The sequence below is a fragment of the Polypterus senegalus genome, chromosome 12 (assembly GCF_016835505.1).
Source record: "Polypterus senegalus isolate Bchr_013 chromosome 12, ASM1683550v1, whole genome shotgun sequence".
In the NCBI taxonomy this organism is placed as follows: Eukaryota; Metazoa; Chordata; class Cladistia; order Polypteriformes; family Polypteridae; genus Polypterus; species Polypterus senegalus.
In genome coordinates this window covers 148,748,128-148,772,269 of record NC_053165.1, presented here as the reverse complement: position 1 = coordinate 148,772,269, position 24,142 = coordinate 148,748,128, and the positions used below count along the sequence as shown (strand labels likewise).

The following is a 24,142-nucleotide window of genomic DNA, read 5'->3' as shown; positions in this document are numbered from 1 at the left end:
AGCTTTGTGACATGGTGCATTATCCTGCTGGAAGTAGCCACCAGAGGATGGGTACATGGTGGTCATGAAGGGATGGACATGGTCAGAAACAATGCTCTGGTAGCCCGTGGCATTTAAACGATGCCCAATTGGCACTAAGGGGCCTAAAGTGTGCCAAGAAAACATCCCCACACCATTACACCACCACCACCAGCCTGCACAGTGGTAACAAGGCATGATGGATCCATGTTCTCATTCTGTTTACGCCAAATTCTGACTCTACCATTTGAATGTCTCAACAGAAATCGAGACTCATCAGACCAGGCAACATTTTTCCAGTCTTCAACTGTCCAATTTTGGTGAGCTCGTGCAAATTGTAGCCTCTTTTTCCTATTTGTAGTGGAGATGAGTGGTACCCGGTGGGGTCTTCTGCTGTTGTAGCCCATCCTCCTCAAGGTTGTGCGTGTTGTGGCTTCACAAATGCTTTGCTGCATACCTCGGTTGTAACGAGTGGTTATTTCAGTCAAAGTTGCTCTTCTATCAGCTTGAATCAGTCGGCCCATTCTCCTCTGACCTCTAGCATCAACAAGGCATTTTCGCCCACAGGACTGCCGCATACTAGATGTTTTTCCCTTTTCACACCATTCTTTGTAAACCCTAGAAATGGTTGTGCTTGAAAATCCCAGTAACTGAGCAGATTGTGAAATACTCAGACTGGCTCGTCTGGCACCAACAACCATGCCACGCTCCAAATTGCTTAAATCACCTTTCTTTCCCATTCTGACATTCAGTTTGGAGTTCAGGAGATTGTCTTGACCAGGACCACACCCCTAAATGCATTGAAGCAACTGCCATGTGATTGGTTGATTAGATAATTGAATTAATGAGAAATTGAACAGGTGTTCCTAATAATCCTTTAGGTGAGTGTATGTACAGTGATGTGAAAAACTATTTGCCCCCTTCCTGATTTCTTATTCTTTTGAATGTTTGTCACACAAAATGTTTCTGATCATCAAACACATTTAACCATTAGTCAAATACAACACAAGTAAACACAAAATGCAGTTTTTAAATGATGGTTTTTATTATTTAGGGAGAAAAAAAATACAAACCTACATGGCCCTGTGTGAGAAAGTAATTGCCCCTTGTTAAAAATCACCTAACTGTGGTGTATCACACCTGAGTTCAATTTCCGTAGCCACCCCCAGGCCTGATTACTGCCACACCTGTTTCAATCAAGAAATCACTTCAATAGGAGCTGCCTGACACAGAGAAGTAGACCAAAAGCACCTCAAAAGCTAGACATCATGCCAAGATCCAAAGAAATTCAGGAACAAATGAGAACAGAAGTAATTGAGATCTATCAGTCTGGTAAAGGTTATAAAGCCATTTCTAAAGCTTTGGGACTCCAGCGAACCACAGTGAGAGCCATTATCCACAAATGGCAAAACATGGAACAGTGGTGAACCTTCCCAGGAGTGGCGGCCGACCAAAATGACCCCAAGAGCGCAGAGACGACTCATCCGAGAGGTCACAAAAGACCCCAGGACAACGTCTAAAGAACTGCGGCCTGCAAAAAAAAAAATGGCCTGCATGGCGGATTTTCAAGACGCAAACCACTGTTAAGCAAAAAGAACATTAGGGTTTGTCTCAATTTTGCTAAGAAACATCTCAATGATTGCGAAGACTTTTGGGAAAATACTTTGTGGACTGATGAGACAAAAGTTGAACTTTTTGGATGGCAAATGTCCCGTTACATCTGGCGTAAAAGGAACACAGCATTTCAGAAAAGAACATCATACCAACAGTAAAATATGGTGGTGGTAGTGTGATGGTCTGGGGTTGTTTTGCTGCATCAGGACCTGGAAGGCTTGCTGTGATAGATGGAACCATGAATTCTACTGTCTACCAAAAAATCCTGAAGGAGAATGTCCGGCCATCTGTTCGTCAACTCAAGCTGAAGCGATCTTGGGTGCTGCAACAGGACAATGACCCAAAACACACCAGCAAATCCACCTCTGAATGGCTGAAGGAAAACAAAATGAAGACTTTGGAGTGGCCTAGTCAAAGTCCTGACCTGAATCCAATTGAGATGCTATGGCATGACCTTAAAAAGGCGGTTCATACTAGAAAACCCTCAAATAAAGCTGAATTACAACAATTCTGCAAAGATGAGTGGGCCAAAATTCCTCCAGAGCGCTGTAAAAGACTCATTGCAAGTTATCGAAACGCTTGATTGCAGTTATTGCTGCTAAGGGTGGCCCAACCAGTTATTAGGTTCAGGGGCAATTACTTTTCACACAGGGCCATGTAGGTTTGGATTTTTTCTCCCTAAATAATAAAACCATCATTTAAAAACTGCATTTTGTGTTTACTTGTGTTATATTTGACTAATGGTTAAATGTGTTTGATGATCAGAAACATTTTGTGTGACAAACATGCAAAAGAATAAGAAATCAGGAAGGGGGCAAATAGTTTTTCACACCACTGTATATATATAAATAATATTGGAGATTTTTGTCTCTGAACCTGGAAACCAGTAAGAGATTTCGTGATGATACCTGTAAGTTAATTTCACACTTCCTGTCAAAACACTGAAACTCACATTATATTTGTAGGCCATAAACATGTCCAAATATTAATGCCCAAAAACATGTATCGCTAATGATAACCAGCTAACATGACGTCAACGTGAGTTATGACTGTGACATCGTGCATATCGAGACTCAGAGTTTATGCGCAATTTGGGTACGCTTTCTAGAAGAGGCCCTGCTAATTTCCGCATGACACCGCAGCACATTTCGCACTGTCGTGGTATTGTCATGAATGATGAATTGTACTTTTTTAATAGATTATATTGTTATATTTTGATAAAGTCCACGTGTTATCATGCAAAAATTTAGCTGAATACTGTAATGTGAATATCCGGTGTATGTTAACATTATTTTTATTAAATTCAGTCCACGCACACCGGTAACAGCGTTTGACGTCACCGGCCCCGCATGGGGTTGGTGAGCCCGAGGTCCCCCACACCCCTAAGGCCACTTCTGCCCTGACTGCCTCATACTTTGCACCCAATATAGCCAGGAGACCCCACAGTGGAAGCAAACAATTTAAACAGAGGATGAATGTTTTATTTATATCTTCTTTCTAAATTCAAAGTTTTTCACATAGTATAACCTGCACTGATTTTAGGGACTCAAAAAAACAAATTTGTGCTTTAAAAGACATCCATCCATTTTGTCTACACTCCAAACCCAAGTTTATGGTCCCAGAGAGTCGGCGTCTCTCCCAGCATCACCCCCATGTCAATTAATGACTCATTGTTTGGTGGAGGACCACAAATCAGTGGAGCTGCTGCCACCAAGTCCAACCCTGTAATGAGTTACCATCATGCCTCAGGGTGAAAATGAAATAAAGCGAAATAAAAGAATGAAAATGAAAATGTACTCCCCTCTCAGACGCCGATCTCATTTCACTTTATGGCATCGCTTGAGTGCCGGTGTTGGCTGAAGGGAGTGAAATTCACACGGCGGTCTTCTGACTCCTCTGACCTGTGAATGCTCTCCGAGTCTCCATCATCAATGACCACTGTGCCCCACCACTCCCTCCTCAACTGGATCAGCCCATTGTTTAATGAAGCCCACCCCGTTACTATCCATTGACCCAGACACCCCCAACTATCTGTGCAGCTCCATCAGTCTGGTTTTGTGTGGAGTTTACATGTTCTCCCTGTCTCCTTTATTCTCTGGTACTCCATTTATCCCCAAAATACAAGAACAGAACATGGATGATGAAGCATGGTGTTTGTCTGTAACTGCAACTTAGATGAAGATCAGACCACATTTCATTAGTAACTGACCACGCTGTCTTTTCCCCTACATGTTCCTTTGGTACCTTTCCGCTAAATCCATGTTTGAACATCTCTTCACTGACGCTTCGTTTCTCTTGCATGTTCCTGTAAAGCCTACTTCTCTGACTCTGTCATTATATTTGAGGCGTCTTTCTTGCCTCCTGTCTCTGATGATGACTTTCTCAGCATGTCTTCTATGCCTTTTCTCCTCTTTGGATGTCCAACACTTGCATTTCCTCTTTTGTATTGAGTCACCAAAGCCAAACTGACCAATCACACCAAAGCCAAAGCGTGTCTGTCTGTGTGGCCATCTGGTTTCTGTGTCTCTGTCATTCCAACAGATGGCACATCACAAACCAAAATAACAAAATAAAATGCATTGCGTTTGCCATTTCAATTGATGGCACATCACAAACGTTAAAACTACCGTTATGAATCCCATACCAAATGGCATATAACACAGACAAACGCATTGCATGGTGGACTACAAATGTTAACGCTGTGGTCAATATTGATTACTGAGATTTCAGCCTGTCTTTAGATGGGTAGCACAGCTAGTCCACCTTAATATAAGGATAAGTGTCTGTGTGTCTATCTGGTTGCTGTGTCCTTGTCATTCCAAAAGATGGCGCATCTCAAACATTTTTGAGTAATAAAATGCATTGCATCATAAACATTAGCACTGCCTATGAATCCCATACCAAATAGCATATAACAGAGACACATACATTTCGTTTCTCATTTCAACAGATGGTGCATTACACATTACAATTTTTGAGTAATACAATGCATTGCATCATTAACATTAATACTGCTTTTATGAATCCCATACCAAATAGCATATAATAGAGACATACATTTTGTTTGTCATTCCGACAGATGGCACATCATAAACATTAACACTGCTTTTTCGAATCTAATACCAAATTGTGTATAACATAGACATGTGCATTGAATTTGTCATTTCGACAGATGGCACACCACAAACATTAATTCTGATTTTTCAAATTTCATACCAAATGGCATATAATAGAGACATATGCATTATATTTGTCATTCCAAAAGATGGCACATCACAAATATTTTTGTTAATAAAATCCATTATATTACAAACATTAACACTACTTATACAAATCCCATACCAAATTGCATATAACAGAGACCACAGGCATTACATTTGTCATTCTGACAGATGGTGCATCACAAACATTAACAGTGCTTTTACAAATCCTATACCAAATGGCAAATAACTTACAAATGTTAACTTTGAGGTCTATGTTGATTACTTAGATTTCAACCTGTCTTCGATGGGTATTACACCTTAATAAAAGAAGACGTATCTGATCGTTTGCCTGTGTGTCTGTCCAGTTGCTGTGTCTCTGTCATTCCAAAAGATGGTGCATTGCAAACATTTTTAGTAATAAAATCCATTGTATTACAGACATTAACACTACTCATACAAATCCCATACCAAATTGTATATAACAGAGACCACAGGCATTACACTTGTCATTCTGACAGATGGTGCATCACAAACATTAACAGTGCTTTTACAAATCCTATACCAAATGGCAAATAACAGAGACATATGCATGGTGTGATCATTGCAAACGTCAACTTTGAGGTCTATGTTGATTACTTAAATTTCAACCTGTCTTAGATGGGTATTACACCTTAATAAAAAAAGACGTATCTGATTGTTTGCCTGTGTGTCTGTCCAGTTGCTGTGTCCCTGTCATTACAAAAGATGGTGCATTGCAAACATTTTTAGTAATAAAAACCATCGTATCACAAACATTAACACTGCTTGATGAATCCCATACCAAATGGCATATAACAGAGGCATATCCATTACATTTGTCATTCTAACAGATGGCACATCACAAACATTAACACTGCTTTTATGAATCCCATACTGAATAGCATACAACAGAGACACCTGCTTTGGATGGTGCAGTGCAGACGTTAACGCTGAAGTCTGTGTTGATTACTCAGATTTCAATCCACCATACACAGGCAGCACAAACAGTTGTATAAATGAGTAGATTTCCATTCATCCATTTTCTAACCCATTCATTCCAGGTAAGTAAGCAAGAAAAGTTGTACATTTCATTTATGTAGCACTTTTCAACAACACATGTCACAATGTGCTTTGCAAAGAGTCCTCACAGATACTCACACAAAAGCACGTTAATAAATTATCACCAGGAATAAAGTGTATTGATGTGCATAATAACACAGTAACAGGTGACCAAAATTAGAGGGGGTCCCGGTGTTATCAGGTGCACACCAGAAAACGGTCCCTGCATGGAGCACCAGCCTCTTACAGACTGCCGTCTTTACAGCCTCATCCATCCATTTTGCAAATGTGCAGCTTTCCAGCAGGGGATCATTGGATAGGATTTGGTGTAAGACAGGAATTAAAGCTGGACAGCGCTCTGATTAAATTGCAGGGCACCTTTCCATCACATCTCCTACATTCTGTTTAATGTTTATATATAGGAATGGTTGCCACTCGTTATTTATTTAGTAGTTAGACTAATGGGCTTCCTTTTCAAAGCCCCTGTGACTCCCCCCGTTTGTCTTTCCATCAATGGAGGTTATTCTTGATGAAGTGAATGCCAAGGCGTGCTAACCGTATTTAAGATTAATTTCGTTTTGCTGACGGAGGCTTCTGTGACAAGCGGTTTGCTGATGGGTTGTGGCAGCCATCCCTAGCAGTTAGCCTGTCCATGCATCACTGATGTCACCACTGTCTATTCCAGTCAGTCCACACTCCCTTCTACCACATTGTCATTTGGACCACCCAAACTTTTTGGTTTCTTGGCATGAAATGGATTCTTCTAATAAATCTGTCAATGGTGTCCCCCTGTTTATGACGTGCTCTTTTTCTTTTTTGCCACTTTTGCAGCGGTTCAGTGGAAAGCAGGCCCTGCTCTTCGGTCACCATGAGCCCCACCAGTCTTCCGGCCAGTTACTCTGACGAGAGTGGGAGCGGTGCTGGAAAAGGATCTGCTGCAGATCTCGACAACGTCTCCCAGTCCTCTGGTGGCAGCCTCCGAGCGAGCTCTCCGTCTGCCGTCAGTGACCGGGATCGCAGCTTGTGCTGCAGTCGGAGCTCCTCGAGCTGCAGCTTTGCTTCTAACACTCAGAACAAGATGAATGGAGACGCTCAAGCCGCCCCCAGCCACGGGCTTCCTGACGGACAGCAAATGTAAGAATTTTATTTTTGGGTCACTTAAGTTGCTTGCCAAAAAGGGAAAAAAAAAACAGAAAAGTTCAATCATAATAATTGTTTCATTTCTCCGATCTTCCGGATAGAAGGAGACTTGTTGTTAGGCTTGCGCACTACGCCCACTTCTTACTGTTTTACTTTGGAAACAACAAATGCAAAGGTTTTACCTTTTCTAGACGTAATTTTTTTATAGACTTGTAAGCAGCAGGTTTCTGTTTTAAAACATTTGCTTATTAACAAGGAACGGCTAATTAGAGGGAAATGGGAGCTGACAGCTTGAACAGCTTTGATGGATGAGAAGTTGAACTTTCACATGTAATTACTATTAGCCGGCATGTTTCTTCCTGTCTGTGTAATTTAGATGAGCACTTTAAGGTTATGCTTCTAAAATATTGTGGCAGAGTGGTTGGTGTTGCTGCCTCACCACACCAGGGACCTCCGTTCAGATCCTGGCACGGGCACGGCCTCTGTGCAATTTGCATGCGTTCTGAGTAGTCCTGTGTGCTGAGTTTGGTTTCTTCAAAGGTGTTTGTGTTGGGCTGATTATCACATATGAATGAATGCAGGTGTGCCCTGCAGTAGACTGGCATCGTGTCCAGTGCTGGCAGCTGCTTAGCACCCTTCTCTACAGGCTCATACAGCAGCGATACCACCTGCACTTCAGAGCCGGTCATCCACATGAAGCTAAACACGTTTGGGCCCGGACAGGACTCCAGTTATGAAAGAGGTGTTGGTGAGGCCAGCAGGGGGCACATACCCCGTGGTCTGTATGTGGACCCCAGTGCTCTAGTGCAGCCACGGGGATACTGTGCTGTAAAATATGGCACTGCTGTCTATCAGATGAGATGTAAAATTGAAGTCCGGAATCTCTGTGGTCATAAAAGATACCTGGGCATCCTTCATAAAGAGCAGGGTGTTTCTGTAAACTATAAATGTCAATCATTATTTATCTGTTGGGAAATGGATAGATGGATGGATGAGTTAAAGTGCGAGTGATTGAGTGAGTTTTGTCATTTACTGGCATCCTATCCATGGCTGTTTAGTGGTCTTGTGCTCAGTGCTACCAGAATAGGCCACCCACTGTGAAGAGTCCATGTGGACAGTAGATAAATGGCTTTGACTGTCTGTGTGTCTGTCTGTCTGTCTATTTATCTATCTATCTATCTATCTATCGATTATATAGTACCTTTCATGTCTATCTATTTATCTTTTATATAGTGCCTTTCATGTCTATCTATATCTATCCATCTATCGATTCATCATATAGCACCTTTCATATCTATCTATCTATCTATCTATCTATCTATCTATCTATCTATCATATAGCACCTTTCATATCTATCTATCTATCTATCTATCTATCTATCTATCTATCTATCTATCTATCTATCTATCTTTTATATAGTGCCTTTCATGTCTGTCTATCTATCCATCTATCTATCTTTTATATAGTGCCTTTCATGTCTATCTATATCTATCCATCTATTGATCCATCATATAGTGCCTTTCATATCTATCTATCTATCTATCTATCTATCTATCTATCTATCTATCTATCTATCTATCTATCTATCTATCTATCAGCTCACCGTTTATTAGCATAAAAAAAATGACCAAAGAGATATTGTTAGGCTTTCCCAAGGCCAAGTTTCTCCTGTCTCTTGTCCTCAACCTGAGAGTTAAAGCTCAAGTTGATCGGGTATAGAAGTGCACTTGGACAGAAATCTGAATTGGGCTGCCAAACCAGACGCTCTTTATAGAAAGTGCCAGCCATCTCTGCTCCATTTCTCTTGCTCTACGATTGTAAATACGATAGATTCCACCAGTTGCATGAAAAGAGAAGATGCCAGTGTTCGTCTGTTGTGGGGACTAGGCTGGACTCTTCAGTATGTTTTTCCTGCCGTTTATCGTGTTCATTTTAATTAGACAATGGCCACATTTCTTTATTTTGACCTACTGTTTCATCTTCAATATATTCCGTGAAGTTTTTGTGTGTCACCTGCTATAACACTGCAGTTTGACTGTGGACGCCCTTTGGTCTATTCAAGCAGCATTTCAAACAACATATGGGAGTCTTACTCAGGGTTCATCGTTTTTACATGAAATTCTGAGCCCAAATCACAATCGGGGTTAATGCCTAGGAAGTTAAATGTCAAAATTAAATAATATTCTAGTGAAACCAAGTCTTGTCCTGGTCTTGTCTCCAGCTGGGTTGCTTCCGATTGCTGACCTCCGTCAGATTATTGCGGCTGAGAGACATTAGGCTTTGCATCCTTGTTGAATGGCGGATGATCCGCCTCAGGAGGGTGGAGTGATGCATGGATTCAAGTGCTTGTCAGAGTAATTGGAAGAATTGAACGGTGCGGCTGCTATCGGGTACACGTTACGAGATCCCTCACTGGCCTGTCTGTTGGATTGTGATGTTTGGAGTATGATGAACCATTGAAGCTTTTTATAGGATGGGCTTCAAATCAGGGAAACATAAGAAGTGCAGATAAGGAGTCTCATTAAGTCCAATGCTGGCCAAAATTGCCCTTTTTAAAAATAGAAAATAGAGGAATTAACAAGAATGTACACATGTCAATAATTCTATTTAAGGATATATAAGCAGGACAGGAGAAGAGGTTTTGTAGTGACTGTTTGCAGTTCTCCGATCTTTTTATTTTGTTGTAGGCACTTGCTTACTTTGTAAGGTGCCATGTTGTCTCTGAAAGGTGCTATATACACCAATCAGCCACAACATTAAAAACCACCCACCTAATATGCTGCCCCACCGAGTCATGGACTCCACAAGGTGTCCTGTGGTATCTGCATCAGCGTGTTAACATCTGTAAGATGTGAGGTGGGGCCTCCAAGGATCGGACTTGTTTTTGAAGCACATCCCACAGATGCTCAATCGGATTGAGATCTGGACAATTTTGGAGGCCAGGTCTCCACCTTGAATTCTTTGTCATGCTCCTCAAACCATTCCTGAATTATTTTTGAAGCGTGGCAGGGCGCATTATCATGCTGAATGAAGCCGCTGACATCAGGGAATACTGGTGCTATAAAATACGAGGGGGAGTCAAGCTAAAGTTAGAACATAGGATTTATCAGAAAATGGAAAGAAGCTTAACAAAACTGATAACGTCATTCATTTCTCAATGTGGTCTCCACCCTTCTCAATGCACTTGTGCCACCTGCCTGGCAGTGCCCGGATTCCAGCAGAATAAAAGGTTTTGTCTTGTCCTCAAACACTCCATGCCAAGGGGTGCTCCAGGCCCCAGTGCAAGTTACTATGACTTGCTGGTGACCAACGTCATGCCTGCTATTCGATCCCAGCGGTGGAGACTGCTGTCACAAGGACTCCTTTTGCTGTCAGACAATGACACACACACTGCTAAGAACACCTAGGATTCTCTGGAGACAATGCATGTGATGTCTGAGCAGAAGACACATGGCCGTGGTCAGCTGGAAGAAGGTTCTGTGGTGCTAATGAGACCAAAATTGAGTTTTTTTTGTCCACTAGTCTGAATGCCATGTTCATAATCAAAAGAGCTCCATTCACACTGTGAAGCCTGGTGGTGGCGTCATCATCATGTGACAATGCTCTTCTGCTGTAGACCCTGGGAAGTTTTTGAGAGTAGAGGGGAACATGGATGTAGTAAAAGAGTTAAATCCAGGAAGAAATCATGAAGAGCAGTCTGCAAGAAACCCGCAACCGGGGAGAAGATTTCTTTTCCAGGAACACAACGACTCCAAGCCAAAATTACACAAAAATGGCTTCAAAACAACAGTGGAATGGACGAGTCCAGATCTCAGTCCCACTGAGAATTTGTGGCTGGATGTGACAAAGGCGCTTCACTCTCACAATCTCCATGACACTTTAACGAGATGATGCAGTTTAGCCACGAAGAATGGGTTTGGGGGCAATGGCAGAGAAGAGATGTGCAAAGCTGAGATGGAAAGACCTGAGCACACAAATTCAAGGCTGTCATGGCTGCCAAAGGTTCATCTACGAAATACCGACTTGAAGGGGATAAAAGCTTATGTGTTCAGTTATTTTGTGCTTTACATCTCTAATTAATTGAGACCACTTTGCAGAGACCCATTTGTAGGTTGACATTAAAGACTGTTTTTTTTGTTGTTGTTCAGTATCAAAATGGCCAAATTAAAACCACTGGGATCCAATATGACATAATAATAATATGCAAAACTTCTGAGCTGTCAATACTTTTCATACTTGGTCACCATATTAGATGAAATGGCAGCTGTATTGGTTTGCTGTGAGTGAGTGAGGATGTGTGCGAGTGTGTGAATGAACCCAGTCACTCGATGTCGCCTCGTCCACAGCTGGTTCCTATGTCCCATCTTAGCCTCTAGTGACAGTGACCCTCAACTGGATTACAATTGTTTCAGTAGTGGACCATCATCTTGATGACGTGGCATCACACTAGTTAATCACAGCAGTTCAAATCCTGGCCTGTGTGGAGTGTGCATGTTCTCCCCACGTCTGCAGGAGTTTTTCTTCCTAAGTCATTCATTTTTCTTCACATATCCCAAAAACATCATGCTAACCTGACAAATAAAATGTTCTCATATGGCTCCAGGTTAAGCACTGACTCCAACTTATCCCCACCTTCCCTTCTATGTCTATAACCTCAGGCAATTAAATGTAGTAAAAAGACAAGCAGGAGTTAAGTTACACATAAAATAATGTATTATTAATAATATTCATAAATAATAACAAAACGCAAAGTACATTTGAATATTGGCAACCATACAACCTGATTAAATGGTAATGTGTAGTTCAGGCAGCACACTGATTTGTAGTTACTTAAAATGTCTCTAGTTAAGGCATCATTGGTGCTCAGCTTTCTTCAGAACAGGCCTTAAGCCTGGTCAATGTGGCTGCTGAGCTGTGCTCTTCATTGTGTTGTCTTCATTATCACAGGTTAGCAAGAGAGAGAATGTGGTTGAACAAGCAGATTTATAGATTCTCTGTCCAACCCCTAGAGCCAATAGGACATCATGGTACTTAAAGGCCTCTGAGACAAGCCAATTCCAAACAGCCATACTTCAGACCAATGGGGGAATAGAACATCTTAACACCTGCAAACCCCCAAGCCATATGTTAAGGTAACCTGGCTTTATGTGGGGGATGAGAACAAAGACTTTAGCAAAGAAACACTCGCCAAACTGGTTTAAGGCACATCCTCTCCCTACTGTGTCGTAAAATTCAAAGAGACCCATTCTCGAGGGGTTAACACTAAATTGCCTAAATTACAAAGAAAGACATACAAAATATTTACAAAGTTATATGCAAAATCTTACATCACAACATCTTGATAGCAGGTTATTAATTGTGGCTTACTAATGAGATTAATGGGAACTACAGTTCAGGAAAACAGGTCTTATTTGCTTACTTAAAACCAAAGTAAAATGCACAAAAACATTAAAATCACCAGTCAAAGTGTTACTGAGATCAAACAATGCAAGTGTGAGCAAACCATTTCACTGAGACCAACAAACCTACTATAATGAGAGCATTTTAAACAGACACTTAGCCTTAATGTAAGCAATATATGAATACAAAGGGAATAAAATACTAATTATAATTGAACTACGGGGCATGAACATTACAGTCTGCATAAACATAAACTGCCCTGCTATAAGGTGAACCAGCGTACAAGCAAAAACAAAAATCTAACATACCGTACTATTGTGTAAAAATCCAAAATTCTGTCAAATACTGTACAGAAAAAAACAACAGCATTTGTAAACAAGTTCTGTCCAATATTACACAAAAATATCACAAAAAAAATAAAGTCAAGTCAAGTTGGGGAGCATGCACTGGTACAGAGCGTTGCCGCACCCACTACATGACGAAACAACTCGGGATCCCAGTTGGCAACCTCCCAGGCAGACATGCGGTCCAGTCCTACCCTCCGGAAATGACCCTCTATCTGCCGCAGCCAGGTGTTATGTGGGCGACCCCTTCGCCTGGTCCAGCCACTCTGGTCCCCAACAATGAGGATCTTACGAGCCGGATCACCCTCGGGGAAACGCACCACATGGCCATAGTGCTGTAACTGAGGCTCCCTCACAATGCAGGTAATGTGCCATATTTGGGACTCCATGAGCAACTCAAAGTCAAACCAGCGGGACCCAAGGATTATCCAGAGAGACACAGTACTGATGGAGTCCAATCTTCGTCTCAGGTCACTGGAGACTGTCAATGTCTCGCAACCATACAGAAAGACAGGAAGCACCCGGACTCTAAAGACTTGGACCTTCGTCGTTTGGCTGAGATATCAGGAGCACCACACACCCCTTTCCAGCAACCTCATGACCCCCCATGCTCTCCCAATCTGTCTACTGACTTCATAAGAAGAGTCACCAAAGACGCGAATGTCACTGCTGAGGTAAGTAAACCACTCGACAAGGTCGACACTCTCTCCGCAGACAGACACACTGCTGATGGCCGTGCCCAAGAGATCATTAAAGACCTGATGTTGGTTTTTATCAGGACACTCACAAGACCAGACACTCGGACTCCTCACTCAGTCCCTCGAGCGCCATGATCAGAGCCTCCATTGACTCCGCAAAGATCACAGCATCGTCAGCAAAGACAACATCAGTGAATCTTTCTACGCCAACAGATGCCCCAAAGCCACTGGACCCCACGACCTTGCCCAACACCCAGTCCATACCAGCACTGAACAGACCCCTGACGAACCCCAGAATCAACTGGGGAAAAAGGCAGAGGTCCTGCCTCCACTCTGGACAGCATTCACAGTACCAGTGTATAGGCTGGCCGTGATATCCGGCAACCTCAAGGGGATTCCACGAAGTCTCAGGATGTCCCACAGGGCAGCTCGATCAACTGAGTCGAACGCTTTATGAAAATCGACAAAGGCTGTAAAAAACAATTGTAAAATTCTACTGAGGAAACTTCAAGTTGTGTGTCAGAAACACTCGTCTGTCCACAGCATGTGGCTTCAGAGCAGCACGGCTCCACGTTAGGACATGTCCCCCTGGTGCTGAAAGCCCCCTCAAAAGGGCTGCTTGAGGCAGGGATGCACAGGGACTTTTTTTTTGCAAAGTTTCCCCAATTTGGTGGGAATGTCCTTCTCGTGTTTTCCACCACTCAAGTGGATTTACATCACAGTCCACCTCAGGTATCATCAAGTAGCTCTTGATCTCTTTTTCAATGGCAGTGTGCAGAGACTCGCCTTCTCGAAGTTCCTGTGGTGTTGTTTTTGTTATTTTTATAGCTGCTAAAATGTTTTTATGCTTTGTGCCCACCATAACCTGTCATTTATGGGGGAGGAGCAAAAGCTTTAAATTCACCAAAAATTTCAATCTGTGGTTATTGTGGTGTGAAATTTTGCATACAAGTTGATAAATATTTTGTATGTCTTTATTTGTAACTTAGGCCAAGCAATGTGATATTAGTGTCACATTAGTGAGAAACACTCATGTTTACCCCCTAGGACTAAGTCAGGTTAGTGAATTTTAAGACTGGGTCAGGTGAAACGCCTCAAACAAGTTTGGCAAGTGATTCTCTGCAGGGCCCTCTCAGTAACCCGAACCCCCAAACATGAAAGCCAGACTTCCTAGTTGGGAAAGTTCACCATAACACATGGTTTTGGAGAGCAGGTGTGAAGGTATTCTGTGCCCCGTTGGCCTGAAGTATGACTGTTTAGAATTGGCTTGTATCAGAAACCTTAAAGTACCACGACATCCTATTGGCTGTAGGGGTTGGACAGAAAAGTATACATTTGCTTGCTTTACCCCTCTCCCTCTGTCTCTCTCACCATCTCACACACCATGAACTAAAAAGGACAACACAATGAAGAGCACAGCTCGGCAGCCATATTGAGACAGGCATGCGGCCCGTTCTGAAGAAAGCTGGCCACAAATGATACCTTAACTAGAGACATTTTAAGTAACTAACAAGTCTGTGTGCTGCCTGAAACTACACATCAGCATTTATCAGGTTGTATGGTTGCCAATATTCAAATGTACTTTGCTTATTGTTATTATTTATTAATATTATCAATAATACATTATTTAAAGTGTAATTTAACTCCTGCTTGTCTTTAGCTGCACCTTAATTGCCTGATGTAGTAGGGAAGGTGGGGAGAAGTTGTATACTATAATACCTTATAAACAGTGGTAAGTCTGTGAGATTTGAGGCATTCTGACAAAGGCTACACATTAATAATACAAAATAATAATAGTAAAATATTACTCTAAAAAGGAAAAACAGTAATTTTTGATGGATCTCGACATTTCAAGGTCCCCGATGCTGAAAACATTGATATCTCGATGATGGATGTGTGTCATAGTTTCTTGAGGACTGTCTAGAGCTACAGCGGCTACAGACTCTGCAGACAACAACTGTGCCTGGGTGCTTAACCAGTCGTATCTTTATTGGAGACAATGCACAGGACATCTCAGCTGAAAGCACATGGCAGACTCCCGGACGAAAAAATAGTAAACTCGAAACTTAAGCCTGTTATGAGATGACAATGTGCTGATTAGTACAAGAGAAAGGGGCACACTAGAGGACCCGTCAACTACCGTAATTGTGCAATGAATTAGGAATTCTTCTCGTCAATTGGTATCATAATGACCTATTTTATCAGAGTGGTAAATAATGATTGAAATGTTAGAGAATAGTTTGGGTAACTTGGTTCCTATGGTGTAAAGCCCACTGACGCTCACATCCAAAATGTCCTCCCTTGTATCATCACAAGAGGGCGAGGAGGTGCAGATCTGAATGAGTATTTCAAATAATAAAAAAAAAACATGCTTTGGAATCGAGGACTCCCCCAGCCAAGATGGCTTATGAAATAAAACACGCCCGATAGGCATGTGCTTGTTACAGAAATGAAAATAAATCTGTTTGAAAGAATTCCGTAATTAATTCGAACGGATTAATAATTTGCAAGTACTTTTTTTTTTTTTTTTGTGCCTGACACCTACAGGGCTCCATACCAGATCAAATCCACTTTGCAGAAGTTCATACAAGTTAGATGTCGAGCTGTCCTTAATGGTAAACGATTTCCGACATGGTTTGCAGTTTGCCATTTTTTTAAGCATCATCAGTCTTTTCAAAGTCAGACCCCATCCACATGGGTGAGGATCATCCACATCTTGTAGTTAAATCTGACGAGGGAGACTGCGAGGCTGTTTATTCCCTGGCACTGTTTGCTCACTCAGTTTTTGGCAGCTACATTTTGCTTCACTTGTGGTGCGCTGACCGTGTACACACGCGCAGTACTCTATCCTGTTAGGTTACACGAGACAGTGAATGTGCGGACACTCACGGTGTGTTTTTAATTGTTTTTTGCAAAGTGTGTGACATAATTAATAATTTCAGCTTGTGCATATTTAAAATTGCAATTAAGATTACATCGTAGAAGATACACATCACACACTCCTAATGTAGTGTGAGGCCAAGTTCATTATTTGGGGTTTTTCAAAAAAAGCTTAAGTCACCTGCCAGAGGGCACACCCTACCCTCATGATGATTCTTTGGCCAAATGTCCCAAATGTTAGTCCAATGTGTTATATTTATGTTTCTCCCATTTTCATGTGGACATCCTATGGCCCAAAGGTCTTCTGCTAGGCTGGCCTGGTGTGTGTGACTGTGGTTTTTGCAGGTAAAAAATAAGGATATGGAATGGATGACGAAGGATGTGGGATTAACTATAATGAGCCTGTGTCAAGAGACGAATGAGCCGAGGAGTCGGTAGGAATAGGTATGGGGACCAACTGGGTCACAACAATAAGTGCCTGAATCAGGGCATCGGAAATGAAAAGGCTCCATTAAGCAAGTCAGGGTCAGGGACATCCTTCATATGAAGTGACTGCTTCCCAAATACAACCATTCCTTCTGGGGAAAATTTATATGGGAGACTGGAAGGGGTGGGACTTTTCAGAACCAAAGTGGGTGTTGTCTTGGCACTTTGAAGGGAAAGAAGAGATGATACTGCAATCAACAGCGCCCCCTCTTGCCTTGGAGTGGTACTGCAAGTATCAGCAGAGTCTGAAAAGATGATCCTCGGGTGCCCATGTGTTACAGGTGACACTTGTCTAGGAACATCATCGGCAGTCTGAATTTGATGTTACATATTCACCTCATTGAAATTTTTAATACGTATGCCACAATTGACTTTGATGTTTTTTAACGAGCTTTAAGCTGTGAAAGGCACTAACATCATTATCTGATCAATACAGCAGCCAGACCCGTGCTTTCACCTGACTCGATAACTATTGACAATAACTAATACAGTAACCTTTGAAGATGATCGATCTCTATTTTCGAGGCTGTGAGGTGTGTTGCCCAACATGCAGGCCGAGTAGTGTTCTCATGACGGACTCTGTTCTGTAAGTTTGTTTTCCAATACATTCTTTGACAAGGTCATTAAAAGTAATACTTGCAAAAGAGAGGCAGGTTGGTAATTCTATGACCAGCGTAATGAAGATACAATAAGGCCGGTTTATTAAAGAGTAGGGAGAGATTCAGTAAATCCAGCCATTGCTCCAGGGTCTGCAATTCTTCAATTGTGTATTTTTTTGAGGGGTCCAGCCCTGGATGGGATGCTATTCCTTTTACAGGAGACCCTCACTTGTGTGTCCCCACTCACTCCCACAAGTTAACCTAATAGCTCATAGATGTGATGTGAAATTTTGCAAACAAGTTGATAAATATTTTGTATGTCTTTATTTATAACTTAGACAAAGCAATGTGATTTTAGTGTTACATTATTGATAATAACAGCAATGGTTTGATGGTTTAAGAACCCCTTTCCCCCTTTTAGCTCTTTGCAATTTTACGACAGGGTTGGGGGACGTGTGCCTCAGACCAGTTTGGCTAATATTTCTCTGCTGAAGTCTCAAAGTCAACCCCCACAGGAAAGCCAGGTTGCCTAACTGCCAAGCTTTATACCTTAACATTTGGTTTGGAGGGCAGGTGTGAAGGTGTTCTGTCCCCCATTGGTCTGAAGTATGGCTGCTTGGAACTGTTTTGTATCAAAAGCCTTTAAGTACCACAACGCCCTATTGGCTGTAGGGGTTGGATAGAAAACCTGTAAATTTGCTTGCTTTTCCTCACCCTCTCTCTCTCACCAAACTAATGAAAGTCCATCACACACCATGAACTGAAAAGGACAATACAGTACAATGAAGAGCACAGCTCGGCAGCCATATTGAGACAGGCATACGGCCTGTTCTGAAGAAAGCTGACCACAAAATGAGGCCTTAACTAGAGACATTTTAAGTAACTAACAAGTCTGTGTGCCGCCTGAAACTACACATCACCATTTATCAGGTTGTATGGGTGCCAATGTTCAAATGTACTTTGCATATTGTTATTGTTTATGAATATTATCAATAATGCATTGTTTAAAGTGTAACTTAACTCCTGCTTGTCTTTTACTATACCTAATTGCCTGAGGTTATAGATGTAGAAGGGAACATAAATAATAAACAGTGGTAAGCCTGGGAGATTTGAGGCTTCTGACAAAGGCTACATATTAATAATACAAAAGGGAAAAGTAAAGCAATATAGTACACTACCAGGACAAAACACTCGCCTTTGCCTAAAAGTTTACACTGACATCCTAGTGTTGAGAGACACATGCTGCTCTAAATTCAGACGTGAGCGTCAGTAATCTTTGCACCCCAGGAACCAAGTTACCCGCACTATTCTCTAACATTTCAGTAATTATTTACCTCTCCAATGCTGATCTTTCTGATGGTAAAATAGATCATTGCGACAGTAAATGATGAGAAGAATTCATAATTAATTGCAGAATTACGGTATTTGAGGGTTCCTTTAGAGTGCTTCTTTCTCTTGCACGATTTGGCTCAAAACCAAATGAGCATATCATCATCTCATAACAGGCTTAAGTTTCGAGTTTGGGATTTTTCTATCCAGCCATTTTAGCTCTGGACCATCCCCAAGAAACTGTGACACACACCCATCATCAAGATATTGATATTTTTAGTATTAGGTGACCCTAAAACATCGAGATCCGTCCAAAACCGGAGATCGAAATATTTGACGAATCTAAAGCTTTTGCTCTTTCCCCATTGATGATAGGCCATGGTGGTGGAAGCACAAAGCAAGAAGCATAAAGGTGTTATAAAATGTTCACTCTTACATATTTGCTCGTTTTCTAACACTTTTTTTTTTGTTAGGAGCAATCACTCCTACCATATCGATATCGCCAACATCCCATGTATTGCGAAAAAGAATCACATCCTGTTGTAACATCCCTAAAGACAAATATACTTACTCCAAATAGCTGAGGCGTTTAACTCCATTCCATTAAATATCTTTAAATGTGAGTGGAACACAATGAAATGGATATAGTGGTCATCCTGGTTACATCAGTAACCTCTGCCATCACTACGCCCCTGTCCGCCCACTAAGTCCCACCGATTCTCGTTATGCTCCAAACTAACCTGCGTCATATGGGTGACAGGGCCTTCACCACCCAGACTTTGAATTGAGGCGACTGACATCATTAATTTAAGGCAGTCATTCCATTCTTTCCAGAAACAACTCAGTTGTTCAGGAGGGCATTGAACTTACCCAGACATTCTCAGACTTTCTTTCAGTTTAGTCTCTCAGATCAGATGCCCAGGTATCTGCCTGGCCTCCATGGACCATGTGGCTAAACTGACTGGGCACCTGAACTGAGAAGTTAAACTGAGAGAAGAGTTGAGAATTTGTGTTTGTTCAGGGTTTTCTTGTAGTATTTATATTTTTATCTGGGTTTATTGTCGCTCATACTATTTCAATGCTCCGTATATCCTGCATTTATCTTTATTTAGTATTTACCGTATATACTCGAGGAAAAGTTCTCCCGCAGATAAGGCGGGACTTGATTTCTGGTATTTTATAATGTTGGCCATATAAGTCGAATGCGGAAAACTCACGCTATTGGTCCAAGAGATTATGATATGTTAACGCCCACCTGAGAGAGGAACCACGGAGCCAATGCCTTTATTTTTTTTCTGCCTACGTGACCACACGGTAAGACCCGAACTATTCCGAAGTGATGTTTGCACTGATTTGTGTTTTTTGTATCTCACATCCTCATACACCTTTATCGTAAGGGCATCCTTTATCTATGATGGAACGTTCGATCAGTAGAAAATATGAAGCTGGTTTTAAGTGGTGAAAGAAATTGGAAACTGCAAAGCTGCAACAAAATTTGATGCATCTGAGAAACTGGTGTGAGATTGGAGGCAGCAAGAAGATCTAAAAACAAAAATTTAAGGGTTGCATTTTTGATATATTTTTGGCGTATTAGTTGGGGTCTGATTTTATGAACGATTTTTCAGGTTTCAAGACCCGACCTATACGCGAGTATGCAGATGTTATTTTTATCCAGTGTCATATATGCCGTGTTGTTCTTGCTGAATTCCATGAAGTGCATTCAGCATGATAAAGGCACCATATAAATAAAATGTATCTCCTATATCATAAAACACTAAAGTCTATGTGCCTAGTCCCTCTAAGCAATCTGATTGGTTAGTTTGGCTTTAGTGTGATTGGTCAGTTTGGCTTTGGTGTGATTGGTTAGTCTGGCTTTGGTGAAACCATGAAAGAAGTGCATGTGTGGGATGCATGAGGAGGAGTAAAAGCATAGGAGGCACATTCAGAGAGTCGTTGTCAAAGGCGTCAAGTATAAAACTGAACAGGATATAAAGGCCTTGAGCATGGGAGAGGTGATAAGTAAATAAAATGTATTATTATTATTATTATTAAAAAGGTGTTTTGAAAATAATGAGAGAGTCAGAGAAGCAGGCTTTACGGGAGCACTCCGTCCACAAAGAGACGTTGACACCCACAAATACAGAGGAACAGCACTAAAGGTACAAGCACAGCAAGAGATAACAAATATTTGTTATTTTCTGAATATTGAAAGTCTTTTCTCTCTTTAGGCCTTATGGGAGGTACTGGCAGGGCAGCTTAAGTGTGTGTGTGTGTGTGCCTGCCCAGCCGCACCTTGGGGGCTCACGCATGCCCCTTCATTCCCAGACCCACCACCTGCCGTGCTATGATTAGCTCACTTTTGGACGCCTGCCCTTTCCAATTTCGTGATGGCCCACAGGTTGCAGTCTGCCCGACACACTGTCACTATACCATTGCCTTGTGCCAGCCATCGTAAGCTTGCCATATGGGGATTGATTACTGGGGGACTGCAAAATTAAGTACATAGAAATGGCTTGAATTGTGAATAGTTTTTATTTGCATTCATAAACGAAATAAAAAATAAAATTAGAATGTTTCCATCGTGTCACATTTAAGTACATAATTGAAAAGAAATTAAAATTTAACAAATGACACAATGTGTTCATATACACAGTATTGTTCTAAATTAATTTAACATTAACATATTTAGTAAATTGAAAATTTTAAACATATGTAAAGAAAACAACAAGGCATATAACTTCAGTATCTGGCACATCTTAGTTTTATTGTCTGGTGGCCCATTATTTGTTCACTTTTTCCATTGTAATTGTAGCCTGAAGTTCCTACGAGGTCAGTCATGTCACGGCAACATCTCAAAACTCCCACAACATTCGTCACCAAATGTCCTTTGAGTCATACAGGTCAGGTCAGGTCGGGTAGCATACACTATTATACTGAATAGCCGCACCCACCACACGACAAAACACCTCGGGATCCCAGTGGGCAACCCTTCAGACAGAAACGCGGTCCAGTCCCATCCTCCGGAAATGACCATTAATCTGCCACAGCCAGGTGTTATGTGGGCATCCCCTTGTCCTGGTCTAGCCACTTGGGTCCGCGACAGTGAGGGTCCTGTGACCCGGATCACCCTCAGGGAATCATGCCACATGACTGTAGTGCAGTAATTGACTCTCTCTCACAATGCAGGTAATGTGCCTCATTCGGGAGTCTGTGAGCAACACAAAGTCAAACCAGCTGAACCCAAGGATTCTCCGTACAGACACAGTACCGAAGGAGTCCATTCTTTGTGTCAGGCCACTGGATAGCATCCATGTCTCGCAACCATACAGCAAGACAGGAAGCACCAGGAATCTAAAGACTTGGACCTTCGTCCTTTTGCATAGATATCTGGAGCGCCACACACCCATTTCCAGCGACCTCATGACCCCCCCATGCTTTCCCAATCCATCTACTGACTTCATAGAAAGAGTCACCAGAGACATGAATGCCACTGCCAAGGTAAGTAAACCTCTCGACGAGGTCGACACTCTTTCCGCAGACAGACACACTGCTGATGGCCATGCCCAAGAGGTCATTAAAGGCCTGATGTTGCCCTGTGTAACAAGTCCAGACACTCAGACTCCTCGCTCATTCCTTCAAGAGCCCTGATCAGAGCCTTCTTTGACTCCGCGAAGATCACAGCATCATCAGCAAAGTCAAGATCAGTAAATCTTTCTTCATCAACAGAAGCCTCACAGCCACTGGACCCCATGACCTTGCCCAACACCCAGTCCATACAAGCATTGAACAGAGTAGGAGCAAAAACACACCCCTGACAAACCCCAGAATCAACTGGGAAAGGTACTGCTTCTGTAAAGCACTCGCGGTACTAGTGTACAGGCTGGCCATGACATCCAACAACTTCAGGGACAGGATGTTCCACAGGGCAATTTGATGAACTGAGTCAGATTCTTTATGAAAATCAACAAAGGCTGCAAAGAAACTCTGCCAACATTCATATTTGCATTTGATGAGAACCCTCAGTTCCATGATGCGATGGTAGGCTTCTTAGGCGTAAAACCAGACCGCTCCGGTCACTGGTAGGTGAGCAGGTGATCACGGATCCTATTAAGGATGACCCTAGTGAGAACCTTACCTGGCACTGAGAGCAGTGTTATCCTTCTCTAACTTTAACCACAGTGTAACCAGGCATGCAATGGGTGTTTCATGATGGATGTTGTGGGCATTACCTGACCAACATCATAGGAATTGCAAGCTACAGTTAGACCCACCTCACTTTTTCTGTTCTGTCCCTATGCATCATCCAGCAGGAGTACACCTGTCAGGACATACTGACGTCCTTACATCTCTGGTGCCTTCTTTTCGTGCCCTTGATATTCTGGTGTCTTTGTTGAAGGAGCTTAGTGGTGAGTTAAACCCTGGGATTGGGTTTAAAGCAGTCTAAGGCTGGCACTGCAATGAACGACTTTCTGAATGGCAAGCTCCTGTTCTTCTATTGGAATCATGAATTTAGTTGTATGGGCTTCAAATGTCAGAGACAGGAATACTTTAGGTTTTACGACCCCTTCCACTAGACAAAATGCCCACTCTGAAAGGCAGGTTTGTGAATGCAGTTTACGGCCTAATTACTTGTGTATCCTTCCGTTCTTGTTTTGCCTTAAATTGGAGAGGATGATTACATGCCAGGAACAAAGCAGCTAGACTATGAGCTGGATTGTGCCTGAGCTCTTTCATTGGGAACTACATCCCCACTTAATCAAGAGATGTGTCAAGGACTCTTTTATATTAAGGCTAATACATTGGCATAGAATCTTTCTGCCATTTTCAAACCATGGAGGAGGCCAGGCCATCTAATCTTTCTGTCTGGGCAGCCATGTTGCATATTTACAAAACTCCATCCAAGGTCCGTTCTGGGTCAGACCAAACCATAGACTAGTTCAACATACTAAAACAGAGAACCATCCATCCATCCATTTTCTAACTTGCTGAATCTGAATACAGGGTCACGGGGGTCTGCTGGAGCCAATCCCAGCCAGCACAGGGCACAAGGCAGGAACCAATCCTGGGCAGGGTGCCAACCCACCGCAGGACACACACAAACACCAAGCACACACTGGGGCCAATTTAGAATCACCAATCCACCTAACCTGCATGTCTTTGGATTGTGGGAGGAAACCGAGCGCCCGGAGGAAACCCACGCAGACACGGGGAGAACATGCAAACTCTACGCAGGGAGGACCCGGGTTCGACTGCGAGGCAGCAGCGCTACCACTGTGCCACCGTGCCGCCCATAAAAAAAAAATATATATATATATTTATTGATGAAATTCTAAACATTGTCACCTTCTAGATA

At 42.2% G+C, this 24,142-nt stretch overlaps 1 protein-coding gene across 1 annotated transcript in view; it reads left to right on the top strand.

The window, feature by feature from the left end:
* LOC120539926 (protein unc-13 homolog B-like) overlaps nucleotides 1-24,142 on the top strand; it is a 151,049-nt gene that overhangs the window by 112,509 nt on the left and 14,398 nt on the right. The window contains exon 10 of the mRNA XM_039770281.1: nucleotides 6,744-7,046. Coding sequence (XP_039626215.1) covers nucleotides 6,744-7,046 — 303 coding nt within the window. The remainder of the gene's footprint in view (nucleotides 1-6,743; nucleotides 7,047-24,142) is intronic.